The sequence below is a fragment of the Rhipicephalus microplus genome, chromosome 3 (genome assembly GCF_043290135.1).
Source record: "Rhipicephalus microplus isolate Deutch F79 chromosome 3, USDA_Rmic, whole genome shotgun sequence".
Classification (NCBI taxonomy): domain Eukaryota; kingdom Metazoa; phylum Arthropoda; class Arachnida; order Ixodida; family Ixodidae; genus Rhipicephalus; species Rhipicephalus microplus.
In genome coordinates this window covers 164,356,778-164,370,962 of record NC_134702.1, presented here as the reverse complement: position 1 = coordinate 164,370,962, position 14,185 = coordinate 164,356,778, and the positions used below count along the sequence as shown (strand labels likewise).

At 49.4% G+C, this 14,185-nt stretch overlaps 1 protein-coding gene across 2 annotated transcripts in view; it reads left to right on the top strand.

Annotated features, from left to right (window-relative positions):
* Nucleotides 1–10,335: 10,335 nt before the first annotated feature.
* LOC142803995 (glutathione S-transferase D7-like) overlaps nt 10,336–14,185 on the top strand; it is a 34,586-nt gene continuing 30,736 nt past the window's right edge. For both annotated transcript variants that reach the window (XM_075890444.1, XM_075890445.1), the window contains exons 1-2: nt 10,336–10,873; nt 12,297–12,355. In XM_075890444.1, the coding sequence (XP_075746559.1) occupies nt 10,733–10,873; nt 12,297–12,355 (200 nt within the window). In that variant the 5' untranslated portion in view covers nt 10,336–10,732. The remainder of the gene's footprint in view (nt 10,874–12,296; nt 12,356–14,185) is intronic.

Here is a 14,185-nt window from a genome sequence, read left to right as displayed (position 1 = left end):
CCTTAACAATTTGGTGGAGTGTGCTCCGATTTCTGTCTATGCCTTTGGAGCTACGATCACGTACCCTGCCATCTACTATGTACCACGACGCTTCTCAGCAAACGCCTCCTCCAATGCCAGTCCCTTGTCCCTGTGTCCCCAGAATCCGCGATCCACCCATCATCACTGGCGCTGATGGCACTGACGTGTAGGGCTGGCTCGCCATTTACGAGCGCGTGAGCGTCCCCAACAAATGGGACGTGGACGGCAAGCTGACCAACTTGGTATTCTACCTTACGGGTGTTGCCAGTTTGTGGAACAACAACCACGCGTCCGATTTTACCACCTGGTCCGATTTTAAGACCGCAATCATCAACGTCTTCGGCCGCCTTGCTGTTCGCAAGCTGCAAGCCGAGCAGTGCTTACGTGAACGTGCTCAGGAGGCTGCTGAGTCATTCACCAGCTATATTGAAGACGTCCTGGACCTATGCAACAAATCTAATTCCACCATGTCCGAGTCTGACAAGATCCGAAACATTATGAAAGGCATTGACGATGATGCCTTCACGATGCTGCTCGCCAAAAACCCCGGCACAGTGGCTGAGGTGATCACACTGTGCCAGAGCTACGAGGAGCTCCACCGGCAGCGTTCGATGACCCGACGCTCTCCACCACGAGCTGCAACGCTTGCTGGCTTGGAGGCCAGTTGTGACCAAGTGGCGTTGATAGCAGACCTAAAGTCCTTCATCCGTGAGGGAATCGCGCGTCAGTTCTCGCTCCTGCCCTTTGCCCACCAACCGACTGTTCAACAATCGCCTACTACCCTTCTTCCTCCCATCCGTCGAGCGATTGAACAGGAACTAGTTCTGTATGTCGCCCAGTTCATCATCATTCAGGCATGCTCTCATGACGTCATCCTGGGATGGGACTTTCTCTCCCGCCATGACGCCGTCATTCATTGTGCCGCCGCCGAAATTGAGCTCTCACCCTTCTCACATTTGACGCCAGAAGACAGTCCCCCGACACTGAGCAAGATTCAAACGTAAGACGATACAACAGTGCCTCCAAACTTGACGACGGCTGTGTCTGTCTACTGCGCTGGTCTCTCTGACACCATTGGACTTATTTCGCCATCTGACCGCGCTTGCAGCAGAAAAAGGTTGCTAGTACCTTTCGCGACCGTGCAGGTCAACCAGGGCAACGCTGCTATTTTTGTAACCAACCCGTCCCCGTACGCTGTTACCTTGCTTCGAGGGGAATGTCTCGGCAGAGTGGAACCAGTCGACGACGCACAAGTTCTGGACGTACCCGATGACACGCGCGGTCCCAGGTCGTGTACCATCAATGCTGTTTCCACTTCTGATTCGTCATCTGCTGATGTATTTGGCCCTTTCATCGCTGACAACCTTACGGCCGTACAGCGTTCCAAACTTCTGAACCTGTTGCAAGAATACCGTTCTTTATTCGATGTCGGGCGAAGCTCTCTCGGTCGCACGTCCGTTGTTACGCATCGCATCGACACTGGTGCCCATCCACCTTTACGGCAACGTACATATCGCGTGTCACCTGCTGAACGTCGAGTAGTTAATGATCAGGTTGACGATATGCTCCGACGCGACGTTATTCGGCCCTCGGACAGTCCATGGGCGTCTCCTGTTGTTCTTGTTACGAAGAAAGACGGTTCTGCGCGGTTCTGTGTGGACTACAAACGGCTCGATAAGATCACTCGCAAGGATGTTTATCCACTTCCACACATCGATGACGTGATTGACAGCCTTCATGGAGCCGATTTTTTTCTTCTCTCGATCTGCGCTCGGGGTACTGGCAAGTACCCATGGCTGACGACGCTCGACCAAAGACCGCCTTCGTCACGCCAGACGGCTTGTACAAGTTCAACGTCATGCCGTTTGGTCTATGTAATGCACCTGCGACCTTTGAGCGCATGATGGACACCTTTCTGCGCAACTTGAAATGGTACACGTGCTTGTGTTACCTCGATGATGTCATTGTCTTTGCTCCGGATTTCTCCACGCATCTCCAACGTCTGAAAGAAGTTTTCGCACGTGTGAGCAATGCCGGCTAGCAACTAAATCTGAAAAAGTGCCGCTTTGCAGCACGGCAACCAACCATACTGGAGTACGTCGTGTCCAAAGACGGCATTCTTCCTGATCCCGCCAAGCTTCAGGCCGTGGCCGAATTCCCCAAACCTGCATCTGTCAAAGAACTGCGTAGATTCGTTGGCCTGTGCTCATACTTCCGACGCTTCATACGAAATTTTGCCACGATCATATCACCGCTGACGAAGCTCCTTGGAAGTAACGGGCCCTTCAATTCATGGTCATCCGAGTACGACGACGCGTTCGCGAAGCTCCGCCATTTGTTGACGTCGCCTCCCATTCTACGCCACTACGACCCCACAGCCCCAACGGAGGTGCACACGGACGCCAGCGGTGTAGGCCTCGGCGCTGTCCTGGCGCAGCGAAAAACCCGGATTCCCTGAATATGTCGTAGCATATGCAAGCCGCACGCTCACGAGAGCCTAGAAATACTACACCATCACGGAGAAAGAGTGCCTGGCGATCGTCTGGGCTCTTACAAAGTTTTGATCTTATTTGTATGGTCGCCCATTCGATGTCGTCACCGACCATCTTGCACTATGCTGGCTTTCATCATTGAAGGATCCCTCAGGCCGTCTCGCCCGTTGGGCTCTTCGCTTACAAGGCTACGACATCCGCGTGCTGTACCGCAACGGACGCCAGCATGCTGACGCCGATGCCCTCTCACGCACCCTCTGCCTGAAGGTGATGTGCTCTGCTCAGTATCCTCGGCTCCTGTTTCTGCCATTGATGTTGACATCATCGCTACCGTACAGCGAAAGAATAATTGGATCGGCCCGCTCTTCGACATGCTCTCTGATTCATCCGCAATGCCATCCACGCGTACCTTGCGTCGTCAAGCTCGCCATTTCGCCATCCGTGACGGCCTTCTACACCGACGAAATTACGACGGTGTAGAAGACCACTTTTACACCGTCGTCTTGTATAGACCGTGGTCTTGTATAGACCACTTCCTCTGACGTCAGCTGGTAACCGCTGGGGCATCGTTGCCGTTGACCATTTAACGCGATACGCCGAAACCGCCGTTCTCCCTGCGGCTACTGCGCGCGATGTTGCGTCCTTCCTGCTGCATCAATTTATACTGCCCCACGGACCACCACAAGAGCTTCTCAGTGATCGAGGCCGTGTCTTCTTGTCGGAAGTCGTCGAAGCCACTCTGATGGAGTGACATTCTGTCCACCGCAAAACTACTGCTTCCACCCACAGACGAATGGCCTCACCGAACGTTTTAACCGCACCCTCGGTGACATGCTTTCTATGTACGTCGCTGCCAACCACACTAATTGGGATAATATACTGCCCTTCGTCACCTACGCCTACAACACCGCCCTTCAGAGCACGACTGGTTTTTCACCTTTCTACTTGCTGTACGGAAGGCACCCGTCACACACCATGGACACGATACTCCCGTACACGCCAGATCCATCTGAGTGTACACCTATTTCTGAGACAGCCAGGCTTGCTGAAGAGTGTCGCGAGCTTGCCAAGACTTTTACGACGCAAGAGCAAGGGCTGCAGAAGAGTATTGGTGATGGCTCCACCACTTCTAAGCCCACGTCCCTTCCTGGTGCGCTTGTATGGCTCTCGATCCCGACCTGTGTAGCTGGCCTTTCTTCCAAACTACGTCTCAAATACGAAGACCCCTACCGTGTCATCGAGTGCACCTCACCCGTCAACTATCTGATCGAACCCGTTGAACAATCTTCGGACATGTGCCGCCGTGGGCGAGACATCGTCAATGTGGAGCGCCTGAAGGCTTATTATGACCCGCTCATAGTAACAAGCTGTTAGGTCGCCGGGTGGCTCCCTCTTCGACCCGGTGTAATTGTAGGGAAGCCTCCTAACTCTGAAATGGGTCGAACTCTTGAGTACCTTCTAGTGGGGCTGCCCAACAAGGATGCCGCTCGCGCTGAGAGCCCATGCTTGGCTGTGACTGTCGCCATTGTATATTCTCGCTCGTTGCCGGCTAATAAACGCCTTAACACGGCAAACTTTGAATACAAGTTAAAACTTCCGATAGCTTCGAGCGATGGCCTCTCATTTGTGACGTCAGAAAGGGGACTAGGTGCACGCCATGTGCGCGTGCGCTCGTTGTGAGAGTGCTGCTTGATCGATGCCGACAACTCCGAGTTGATCGAGGTATTGAGATATCAGCGTTCATGGTGGGCAAGTTAATAAACCGATTTTCTCTCAGTGTTGAAGCAAAAGTTAGAGTGAGAAAGACTTCACTTGGTGATCCGGCGGATGACAATTCTAGCCCCGCGATGGGAGGGTCATGGTGATGCGGCCAAACATCATCTCGGCGTGACGTCCTCTACTCGGCAAGCAGTCCTCGCTACTCCCGCCTTCTGGCTCCCGCGCCTGCCCCTGTGCTGGGCTTGTGGCGAGCACTTGGCGCTTTTGCTCGGGCACTGCTTTTCGAGGGCAGCCGAGATCGGCTGGACGACCCGTGTGTGCTCTTTCCGCTGGTCGCTTCCCGCAGCGGCCAAAAGCCACAGTGGGATCGTCGTCACTGTTCTTGCTTCCCTCGGATTTTGTTCACAATCCTACAATATGTGGTCGCAGTAGTTCTCTTAGTTCTACACACGCGGCACAAGCCACTTGCGAATACGTTAGGACAAACGTGCTTCATGAGCACCGACGTGGGTAGCGACCGCATCTGCAGTTGCCGGAACGCTACCGTCTCCCTGCGGGTCAGGCCCGGGTGAGGCGGAGGCATAGTCTTGCGCCCTAGTCTGTACCATTTCAATACTTCACTGTATTCTGTCGTCCTGTCTTTAGCTTCACACTACCACTCCTAAATCGAGTCCACCGGTTGAGCGGCGCGGTATGTGAACCCTCGCGCAGCCTCGTTGGCAGTCTCGTTGTAGTTCGCGCAGCCACGAGGTGACACCTAATTACCTACGTGGGCCGAAAGCCACTTAATTGTCACCGTTCCCTCCGCTAGGTTCACCGCGCACAGCACCCGCACTGCTGCCACACATACTCTGCTTCCAGCGTAGTTCGCACCGTGGTCCTCTAATCCCTCAGCACGGTCGTACATCCGGGTTCGGTGAGAGCCAGGGCGATGGCGGCCGGGACCGAGGTCTGTGCCCGCTCCGCCTGTTGGTGCTGCGGCTGCTCTTGTCACTGCTCGCATTGCGGTTCCTTCGCCAACTGCTGCGTCGACGTGGGTCATGCTGGTAGATTCATCTTGAGCGCCATTTCTTCCGTGTTGGACGCGTCCAGCGCAGCTATCCGTTTCGCGATTTTTCCGTTGACTACCTCGTTAGCTCTGGTAAGCATGACTAATCTCTTTAAGTAGCTCCATCTCCTCGTCCTTCTTGTCGGCTTTCTTGTACCCGCTGTTACCTACACTGCTCGGCACCAGGCTCTGCTGCCATGATGGTTCCTTCCTCCTGATTCCTCCTTTGACGGCGTCCGTCCAGCCTACGTGCTCACTTGACTTGGACCTGCCGCGCTGGATGTCGTGCTCCTTCTACTTTAGCGTCAGTCCCTGCTGTGCTTCCTGGAACGCGACGTGCTCCGCTCGGTCATAGCTGCTGCTGCTCTCTCCGCTGTCGTCCCCAGTTTCGGGAACTCGTTCGGGTTCATCAGCTGCCTTCTTGCATGCTGCTTCTCCATCTGCCTTTCTCACTGCTGCCTGGTGACCACATAAGGTACCTTGTACCGATGCTTGCAGTCGTGATCTCCTGCTGGGGGTGGCCCCCCCCAGATCCTGCACCTGGCGTTGCAGTCATGCCCCTCGGCCGGGTTGTTGGTACCGCAGTTGAAGCCCACTTTAGCACAGGCATTGGAGCATACGTGTCTCCTATGTCTGACCCTACCACACTGCGTGCACACGTCCACATGCTTGCGGTATAGGCTGCTCCAGAGGAGTACCGTTTCGTAGCACACGTAATTGGGCACCTTCAGCCCCTCAAAGGCCACGATCACCGTTGTCGTATTGCCAATACGTTGTGGCTCGGCCAAGCGCCAGCAGGTTTCGAGGTTGGACGATGTTCCGATGGATTTCCGCCGGCGTGTCCTCCCCTGGAACTCCTCGTATTATTCCCTTCACCATGCCGTCTGGCGTAGTTTGATATGCTCCTACCTCGTGCACTTGATCTCCAGCGCGGATAAACTTAAGTCTGGCGCAAGCCCAGGCTCGTCTTTCGTCCTGGGCATTCACCACCACGACGTTCAGGTATACCATTGGGCAGAACTTGTCTGTCTTGCCGTCTTCCCTTGACACACCCGCTGCCTCTCGTATGGCTATCGCCACGGTCACTAGCACCTTGGCAACGTTTTGGCCTCCCCGAGGGCTGGCGATGATTTTGATGTCTTCGCATGGTAGTACATCTGGCATTTTAGACGTCCTTGTCATAGAGGCGATGACTTTCTTGGTGTTTTTGTCTCTGTCTCGAGGCCGAGATTGCCGCCTGGGTGTCGGTGGCCGCGTAGCCTCCTTTCCTTGAGACACCGCTTTCCGAACCACGTGCCCTCTTGAAATTCCTCTTGAGCCGGAGCCCTCCTGAATTCCTCCGTTCCAATTTTTTTCACCCTCCACTTCAACTTGCATCTGTCTGCCATTAATGCCGAGGCCAGGAGCCGCAGAATATCCCATTTGTAGGAAATCTTCCGTTGTATTCTATTCTACTACCAAATTGAGTTGTATCTGTCCGCCGTTATTTCCTGCTCCAGAAGCCGCAAAATGCTTCACCATACACCCCGTCTTTCTCGCAGAAGAGGCCGTAATTGCCAACCATGCGGAAGTTAGGCCTATGGTTAGGTTGAGCGATGCCTCAATTTCACCCCCCCCCCCCTCCCCGAGAAAAAAGTTGCTCGTAAACGCTGAAGAGTTCGTATCTTTTGGTTGAAAGTGGCACCGGTCGATTTCCAGCACCTTCATACACACGATGATGTTACAATTATCGCGGTAACTGTTTATTTACGCCGTGTTAATTGCAAAAAAGCCAGAGCCGATGTGAGGCACGTCCGCTGCCATCGACGTCCGCAGTGCTTTCTACAAAGCCTGTCATGAATGCTCAACACAAAGTGCCTGTTGAAGCGAAATCATCCAAGTAGTTGAGCGGAGCTGCTGTCAGGAAGCTATGGGGCTGGTTTTGTTGGAAACGGTGCGAATTTGGGAAATGAACTTGGAACGTGACCGAGGCACAAGATTAGATGAAAACAGGACAACGCTCGTACTGTACACTACTCGTGATATAATATCTGAAGTTTTACGTCCCAAATCTACAATATAAGTATGATAGGCGCCAAAGTGTATCGATAACTTCATACCATCTTCGGAACAACTATTTAGTGTCCTCTAACGAGTATTTACATCGCACAGTAGATGGACCTCAACCACTTCAATTTGACCAAAATGCCACCGTCACGGCCTGGATGGAACACTCTACCTTCAGGTCAACATCATACCATTTTCGGAAGATCTAACTATTTAGTGTCCTCTAACGAGCATTTACATCGCACAGTAGATGAACCTCAACCACTTTGTTTTGACCAAAGCGCCCCCTTCGTGGCCGGGATGGAACACTCTATCTTCAGGTTGCAGAGGAGCACCATAGCCACTGATTCACCGCGGCGGACTGTGCACACTTCGTCTTGTGTCTCCGCCGAGTTCTCACTTGTTTCTCCAAGCATGCCGTCATGAGGTCGTTCAATGATGTTTGCTCCTGGTGTCGTCTGACAGTTATGTAAGTGTTCATCTGCATGGATAGCATAGACTTATTGACTTAACAGTTCTATGGCCATGGCGCCTTCATCATGACTTGCCTGCCCGTTCAGAATCACTGCTTGCAGTGTTCCGGATTGGGATTGCGTGTCTACGTTGTAGTGCGATCTGAGCCTTGTTATGCCTGGGAGTTCAACCCAAACTGCACAATCAAGTTGGTATCACCTGATGCAAGTGGCGTCAACATTTATAGGCTGATACAACGGGTGTCAACCAAGGCGGCATTCTGATGCAATCCGTGGCGTCTGTTGCGGTGTGCCTGACGTAACCGACGGCAAACTCTCCCGCAGCGCTAGGCAAGCCCCCTCACTCACGGGCCCGATTTAAGCCAGCGACCAGTGGCGGTTTCTGATTGAAGGCTTCAAACTGCTGGCTGATGGAAGGGATTTCCAGGGGCTATAAAAATACCAAGCTGTATATAGACGAGCGAGTGACCAAAGAAATCTTGGGTCATCGTCGCACCTTGGTTCAAGCGCAATAAGTTTTCAGCCCCAGTGCTAAATACGCAACGCCTCTGTAATACTGTACATAGATGTTGCCTTAACTAATAGTAATAATATGTGGGGTTTCATGCCCCAAAACCGTGATTTGGTTATGAGAGATGCCGTTGTGGAGGGCTTCGAAAATTTTGACCACCTGTTCTTTTTTAACGTGCCCCCAAAATAACCAGACGGGCCTACAGCATTTTCACCTCCGTCGATAATGCAGCCACCACAGGCGGGATTCGATCCAGCAAGTATCGGGTTAGCAGCCGAGCGTCATGAATACTACACCTCCGCGGCGGGGTAAATGTTGTTTTAACTCACCATCGCCTTGTCCGTTCATCAGCCCTGCGCAGGTGCAGCAGCGCGAGCTGAGACACCAGATGCCCAACAGCATAGAGCATGCTGCTGGTGTTCGGTTAGGTTTGTTCCGTTGATTCCATAATTTGTAGCTTTAAACACATGACACAAAGCTTGCAGTGCTATTCATCAAATCAAGTGATGACGGCAGCCGTCATCCCTCCGTCTGCATAGTACAGTACATATGTGCATTCCCCGAGGTGGTCGAAATTTCCGTAGCCCTCCACTACAGCGTCTTTCATAATCATATGGTGGCTTTTGGACGTTAAACCCCACATATCAACCAATACGTATGTGCATTCGATCGTGAGAGTGTTAGTCAACCACCAGTTGCCTATAGGGTAAATGTCAATCACTCTTCTTTGCCCGTAGGCGTCAAGTAGTTCGTGATCTTAAAACGAGCTGGCAGCTGACCAGTGATTCCTTGCATACTACCCGAGGGCATCAATTCTGCGCAAACTAGAAACCAGTTATGAAATAATTAAACGGACGTAAATTTGGCGGATTGTTTTTTGTTGGGCGCAATATGAATTACAACTTACAGACAATGATGCTCAGCTGAAAGTACAGAGAATAGATTAGTACTGATTTTAATGTAAATGTGACGAAAAAAGTGGACGCAAAGTTTTTTTGACTCGGAGGACACTTTCATAGCGTCATTTCTAGCAGCTTCAGTTCAAATTACCGACCCTTCAGCCTCCGCTAGCATGTGGTTTGCTCTAAAGAGCACCTACTTTTAAGGGTCATTGTCCAAATAACACACACAATTACATCCAAGCACGTATAATTTAGCATCCAAGCAAGCCGTTTCCAAAGTTACTGGCTATGCGTTGTATTTCTACTTAAACCTGCGTGGCCTGCTCCGTTTCCACCTGGTAATGAGTGAGAATCTTGAATCTCTGCGTTATTTCATGTCGCTTCAGATTATAGTACTCGTACAGCACTCTGACAACTTGCTCGAAGCTCAATGCATTTGGCGCTCCGGGTGCGGCCTTTCCGTCTATTACCTGAACAGCTTGTGTGCTCCATGCTGCAACAAGCAGTGCTGGCTTCCTAGCCGAGTCGGTGATGTCATTAGCTGCAAAGGATGCATCTGCCTTATTTAGGTATAGGTTCTACCTATCTGTATTTTCGTTGAAGGCAGGGAGCATTTGATAAGACCTGCTTACTGTCGGCGAGGTCCTTTTCGTGGCTGTGGATTGCAGGTTTTGCGTCACTGCATGATCGGGTTGTAACCTTGATTGTCACCACTCGAACACACACACGTCCACCGGCCGGCTTATTTACAGGCATGAAATGCTCGAACACGGAAAGCGTGTGTATGGGGGCGTATGACTGCTGTCATCCCCTAGTTAGATAAAAGAGTAGAGAACGAAAATGAACCAGATAACGCATGTGCAGTACTTTCAAGTTCTTTTTTTTAACAGCAGTATTTCTGAACTGGGAACGCTGCCAAAGTGGCTTTAAGAACACCTCTTACAACTATTGATATGGTCGATTCACTGATGTGAACTCTACAGTACAGGTTCTGAGGTGTTTATTGACCTTTCATTTACAAGGTGCAAAAGCTGTGTGCAAAACATATGCTGTTTCTCTTCGAAGGAATACTGCACGTGCTTTAAAAATAGAGGGAAATTCAGCATTAAATATATAAGTGCTGAATAGGCACCGAATAATATCTCCAAGCACAAATTTAAACTTCGGCTTAACGCCGGACATGCGTGATTCAAGAAATAAAAAAATGAGTGCTGCTGGCCTACTACAGCGGGCAGAGAAATACAAAGCAGAGCCACCTGTGTAAAATTCACTGCCGTGTGACTGAAAAACAATCTGTGCAGACCTTTTCCTGCGTAGGCTATCCACCTTTCTCTTTCTCTCCCTACCAGGGCTCTCGTCCTGAATCATTTTTGAGCAGGTGGCATCGCCGACATTTTCGTAAGGGTATGACAACGGCACTTGTCAATTGCACCTCCTGACGAATGATGTTTTTTTGTACTGTTTATCACTTAGTTGTGGAGCTGACAGCGGCTGTTAGTGATGAAACGTAATAGAGAACAATGACAATCGAGCTGTACGCCGTCGTCCCCAGGGAACCTTGCTTCTTTATCCGTATGCTGGCAAAGCATCTTGGCGTTGAACTCGACCTGAAGGCTCTTGAATATGACAAGGATGGCTGTCTGCCTGCGGAGTATGCTAAGGTAAGTGAGAGATTGCCTGCATGCAATTTTATTTACTGAAAAAAGTAAAGGACAGAAGGATGTCCTCTATTGAATCTAGTTAAGGGCAGACTTCGGATGGCAGCAATTGGTCGTAAACGCGAGGGTATAAAACATGCCACGATGGAATCACTGTTAGCAATCTGCCTAGGGGCGAACTCTGAAAATCATTCCACTTAGACGCAACCGACTGTAGATGCTGCATAAGATTGTTTAGTAGGGCTGGTTACTATCTTTCTCAGAATACGTGTAAAGCACTCCGATGGACATATGGTGCCAGGCCATGCACAATATAAGCAAAAATGCTATCAGAGGGTATCTCAGGGTAACTTTGCTCAACTAGAAAGCACTGCCAATGAGGCACATCTTCAGCACTCGACTGCCCTTTGTATTCTTAAGGCGTTTACTGACTGCTGAGCCCTTATTGATGCTGGCTAAAGGAAGTTTGAGTCAGGTGCAGCTCACTTTTCACTGCCACCTCTCCTTAGGAGCTTAAGGGGCGCAGCTAGCAGTCGCTGTTTTTAGCGCTACTGGCATGGAAGTGCCCCAGGCCTATGATGGTTTAGCGTTCATCGCGACTCTTGTGAAATCGTTTTCTGGCATAGTTAGGGAACCTGGCCGCGTTGTTTTTGTTCTAGCGTTATAAAATCATACGCCTTTTTATAAGTAAAGCTTCGAGTTCCATATTCACGTTTAGTCGGCCTTGACAAGTAATGAAATTCATATGATAGTAGTCGTAAATTTAACTGCCCACATAAACTTAATACGTGTAAAGCACTCCGATGGACATATGGTGCCAGGCTATGCACAATATAAGCAAAAATGCTATCATAGGGTATCTCTATTGCTCTCATGGTAACCTTGCTCAACTAGAAAGCACTGCCAATGAGGCACATTTTCAGCACTCGACTGCCCTGTGTGTTCTTGAGGCCTGCTGAGCCCTCATTGATGCTGGCTAAAGGAAGTTTGAGTGAGGTGAAGCGCACTTTTCACTACCAACTCTCCTTAGGAGCTTACGGGGCGCAGCTAGCAGTCGCTGTTTTTAGCGCCACTGGCATGGAAGTGCCCCAGGCCTATGATGCCTTAGCGTTCATTGCAACTCTTGTCAAATCGTTTTCTGGCATAGTTAGGCAGCCTGGCAGCGTTGTTTTTGTTCTAGCGTTTTAAAACCATACGTCTTTTTTATAAGTAAAGCTTCGAGTTCCATATTCACGTTTAGTCGGCCTTGACAAGTAATGAAATTCAGGTGATAGTATTACTAAATTTAACTGCCCACACAAACTTGGTTAAGCTACTTCGCAAACACACTTCTTTTAACGAGGGAGAAACTGCTACGCTGTTCCTTTCTGTATAGGCTAGTACTCTAAACGCTTCCTAATAATTCCCGTTTCTTTTATTTTTTCAGATCAGCCCCTTACTCAAGATCCCAGCAATCAACGACGATGGTGTCATCTTGTACGAAAGGTGAAGTAACTCGTTAAACGTTGACCCATGAAATGCTCTAAGCTTCAATGTGAATTAGTCAGAAATAGACAGACGTCATTATACCGACTTTTGTCTGATGTAACAAAAACTCGGAGAGGCCAGAAATACCACAGCCTCTAAGGTAAAGTTCCCATGAGCAACAAATGGGAACCAAGCTTGTAGCGTCATCTTTCACCGATGGCGACAATGCCCTGCCCTGATCGAAAACAAAAAAAGGCGAGAAAAAAACCTATCAAGGAGCCCTTCGATGAGCAGTACTGTACTACCTGTACCTAATTTAAGGTTTAGGAGCAGCAGCAATAGCTGCGTGACCGAAATAATCTTTTATGTGCCCAGTCCTGTTAGTCTGCTGCGTGATAATTCCATATTTGCTTTCGAGAAGGTAAGCGGCAAGCAGTGAAGTTTAGCAGAGCAATAAGTGATGTCTCACATGAAATGCTTCATTTGTAACAATCCGTATGGTCCCGTCCCGCCATGTCGTTTTCAGTACAGCCATCTGCTACTACCTGCTCAACAAGTATGCTTCTTTGTCACCACTTTACCCGATGGAAGTGGAGAAGTGTGCTCTCGTAGACCAAATCTTGTGCACAGTGTCAAGTTTTGTGCAGCCTGTTCCATCATTCCACATCGTAAGTTCAGTGGGCAAAATGAGGGTGAGATTGCTTTGGGCGCGAGCTTGAAGCATGATGCATTCCGTGAGGTTTTACGTTTAGGTAGACAAAACTTCTTGAAGGAAACAAGAAGTCAGAAAAAACGCCGCCACATTACTGTCCCACTCAGGTAAAACAATATACAGTTTGAAGTAAAAAGAATTGTAGTGTATATAGCAAGATGCCACTTAGTAAACCTACGTTTACGTAATAAATTTCTGTATATTGTTTTTCCTTCTATTTGATTAGAAGTAGAAGAGAGGAATAGAAAGTTCACTATACCATAATTAGCTTGCTGTAAGCCACGCGAAACCAAGAATACATCTTCCCCGTGACGACCGGCTATTTAAGGGCACTATATTTATCATCTTACGATGGGCTACCATGAGTAGCGGCCTCCTTATAGGAAGCCTCATGTGCCATATTATATGTTAAAATAGTCTTAGCCAGATATTGCTCATTCTTGGTGCCTGCATCAGCGGCAGTGCTAGTGTAGGGTCTGCAGGGGCTGGAGCATCCGCAAATCTTCCACCTGTCCCATTCTTTAAGTGCAGCGAGCTATTCCTTCTTCTAGCCGACCTTGTCATTGTTTTATAATTTGCGCATTCATTTCAGTTATATTATTATTCTAAGATTAGTTCCTTGAATTGCTATTTCAATGCAATAAACTCATAAATTCGCTCTTTTTTCTTTGCTTCTAATAAAGATTGGGCAATAACAAAGTAAAAACAAGTTTTCAATGCGAACGATGCGTACAAATGAAATCCGAGGATTAGTATTGTAACAAGGATCCAGAAAATGTAAAATCACACAAACTGAGTGGTGAGTGAGTGAGTGAGAATTTATTAGAAGGCAGAGAGGTCGGCCTGAGCTAGTTTGCTCTAGCCCGCTACTCTACACAGGGAATAAGGGAAAGGGGAAGGAAAGAGGGATGAAGGGTGATGATGGGGACAAGAACAGGTGGTGCGTATGTACATTAGCCACTTAGCATAGTGCCCTACAGTCTAGTTTCTAGTCCAGTGCTTTTTATGAAGTCTAGAACAGCCTTTGTAGCAGTTTTTGACACTGTTTGGTCGTTCATTGCTGACAATATGTGGCTTTCACTTAATGGTGTTCGTCCAATGCTTGAAAACGTTGCAGTTAGCATTTTTCTTTGCGC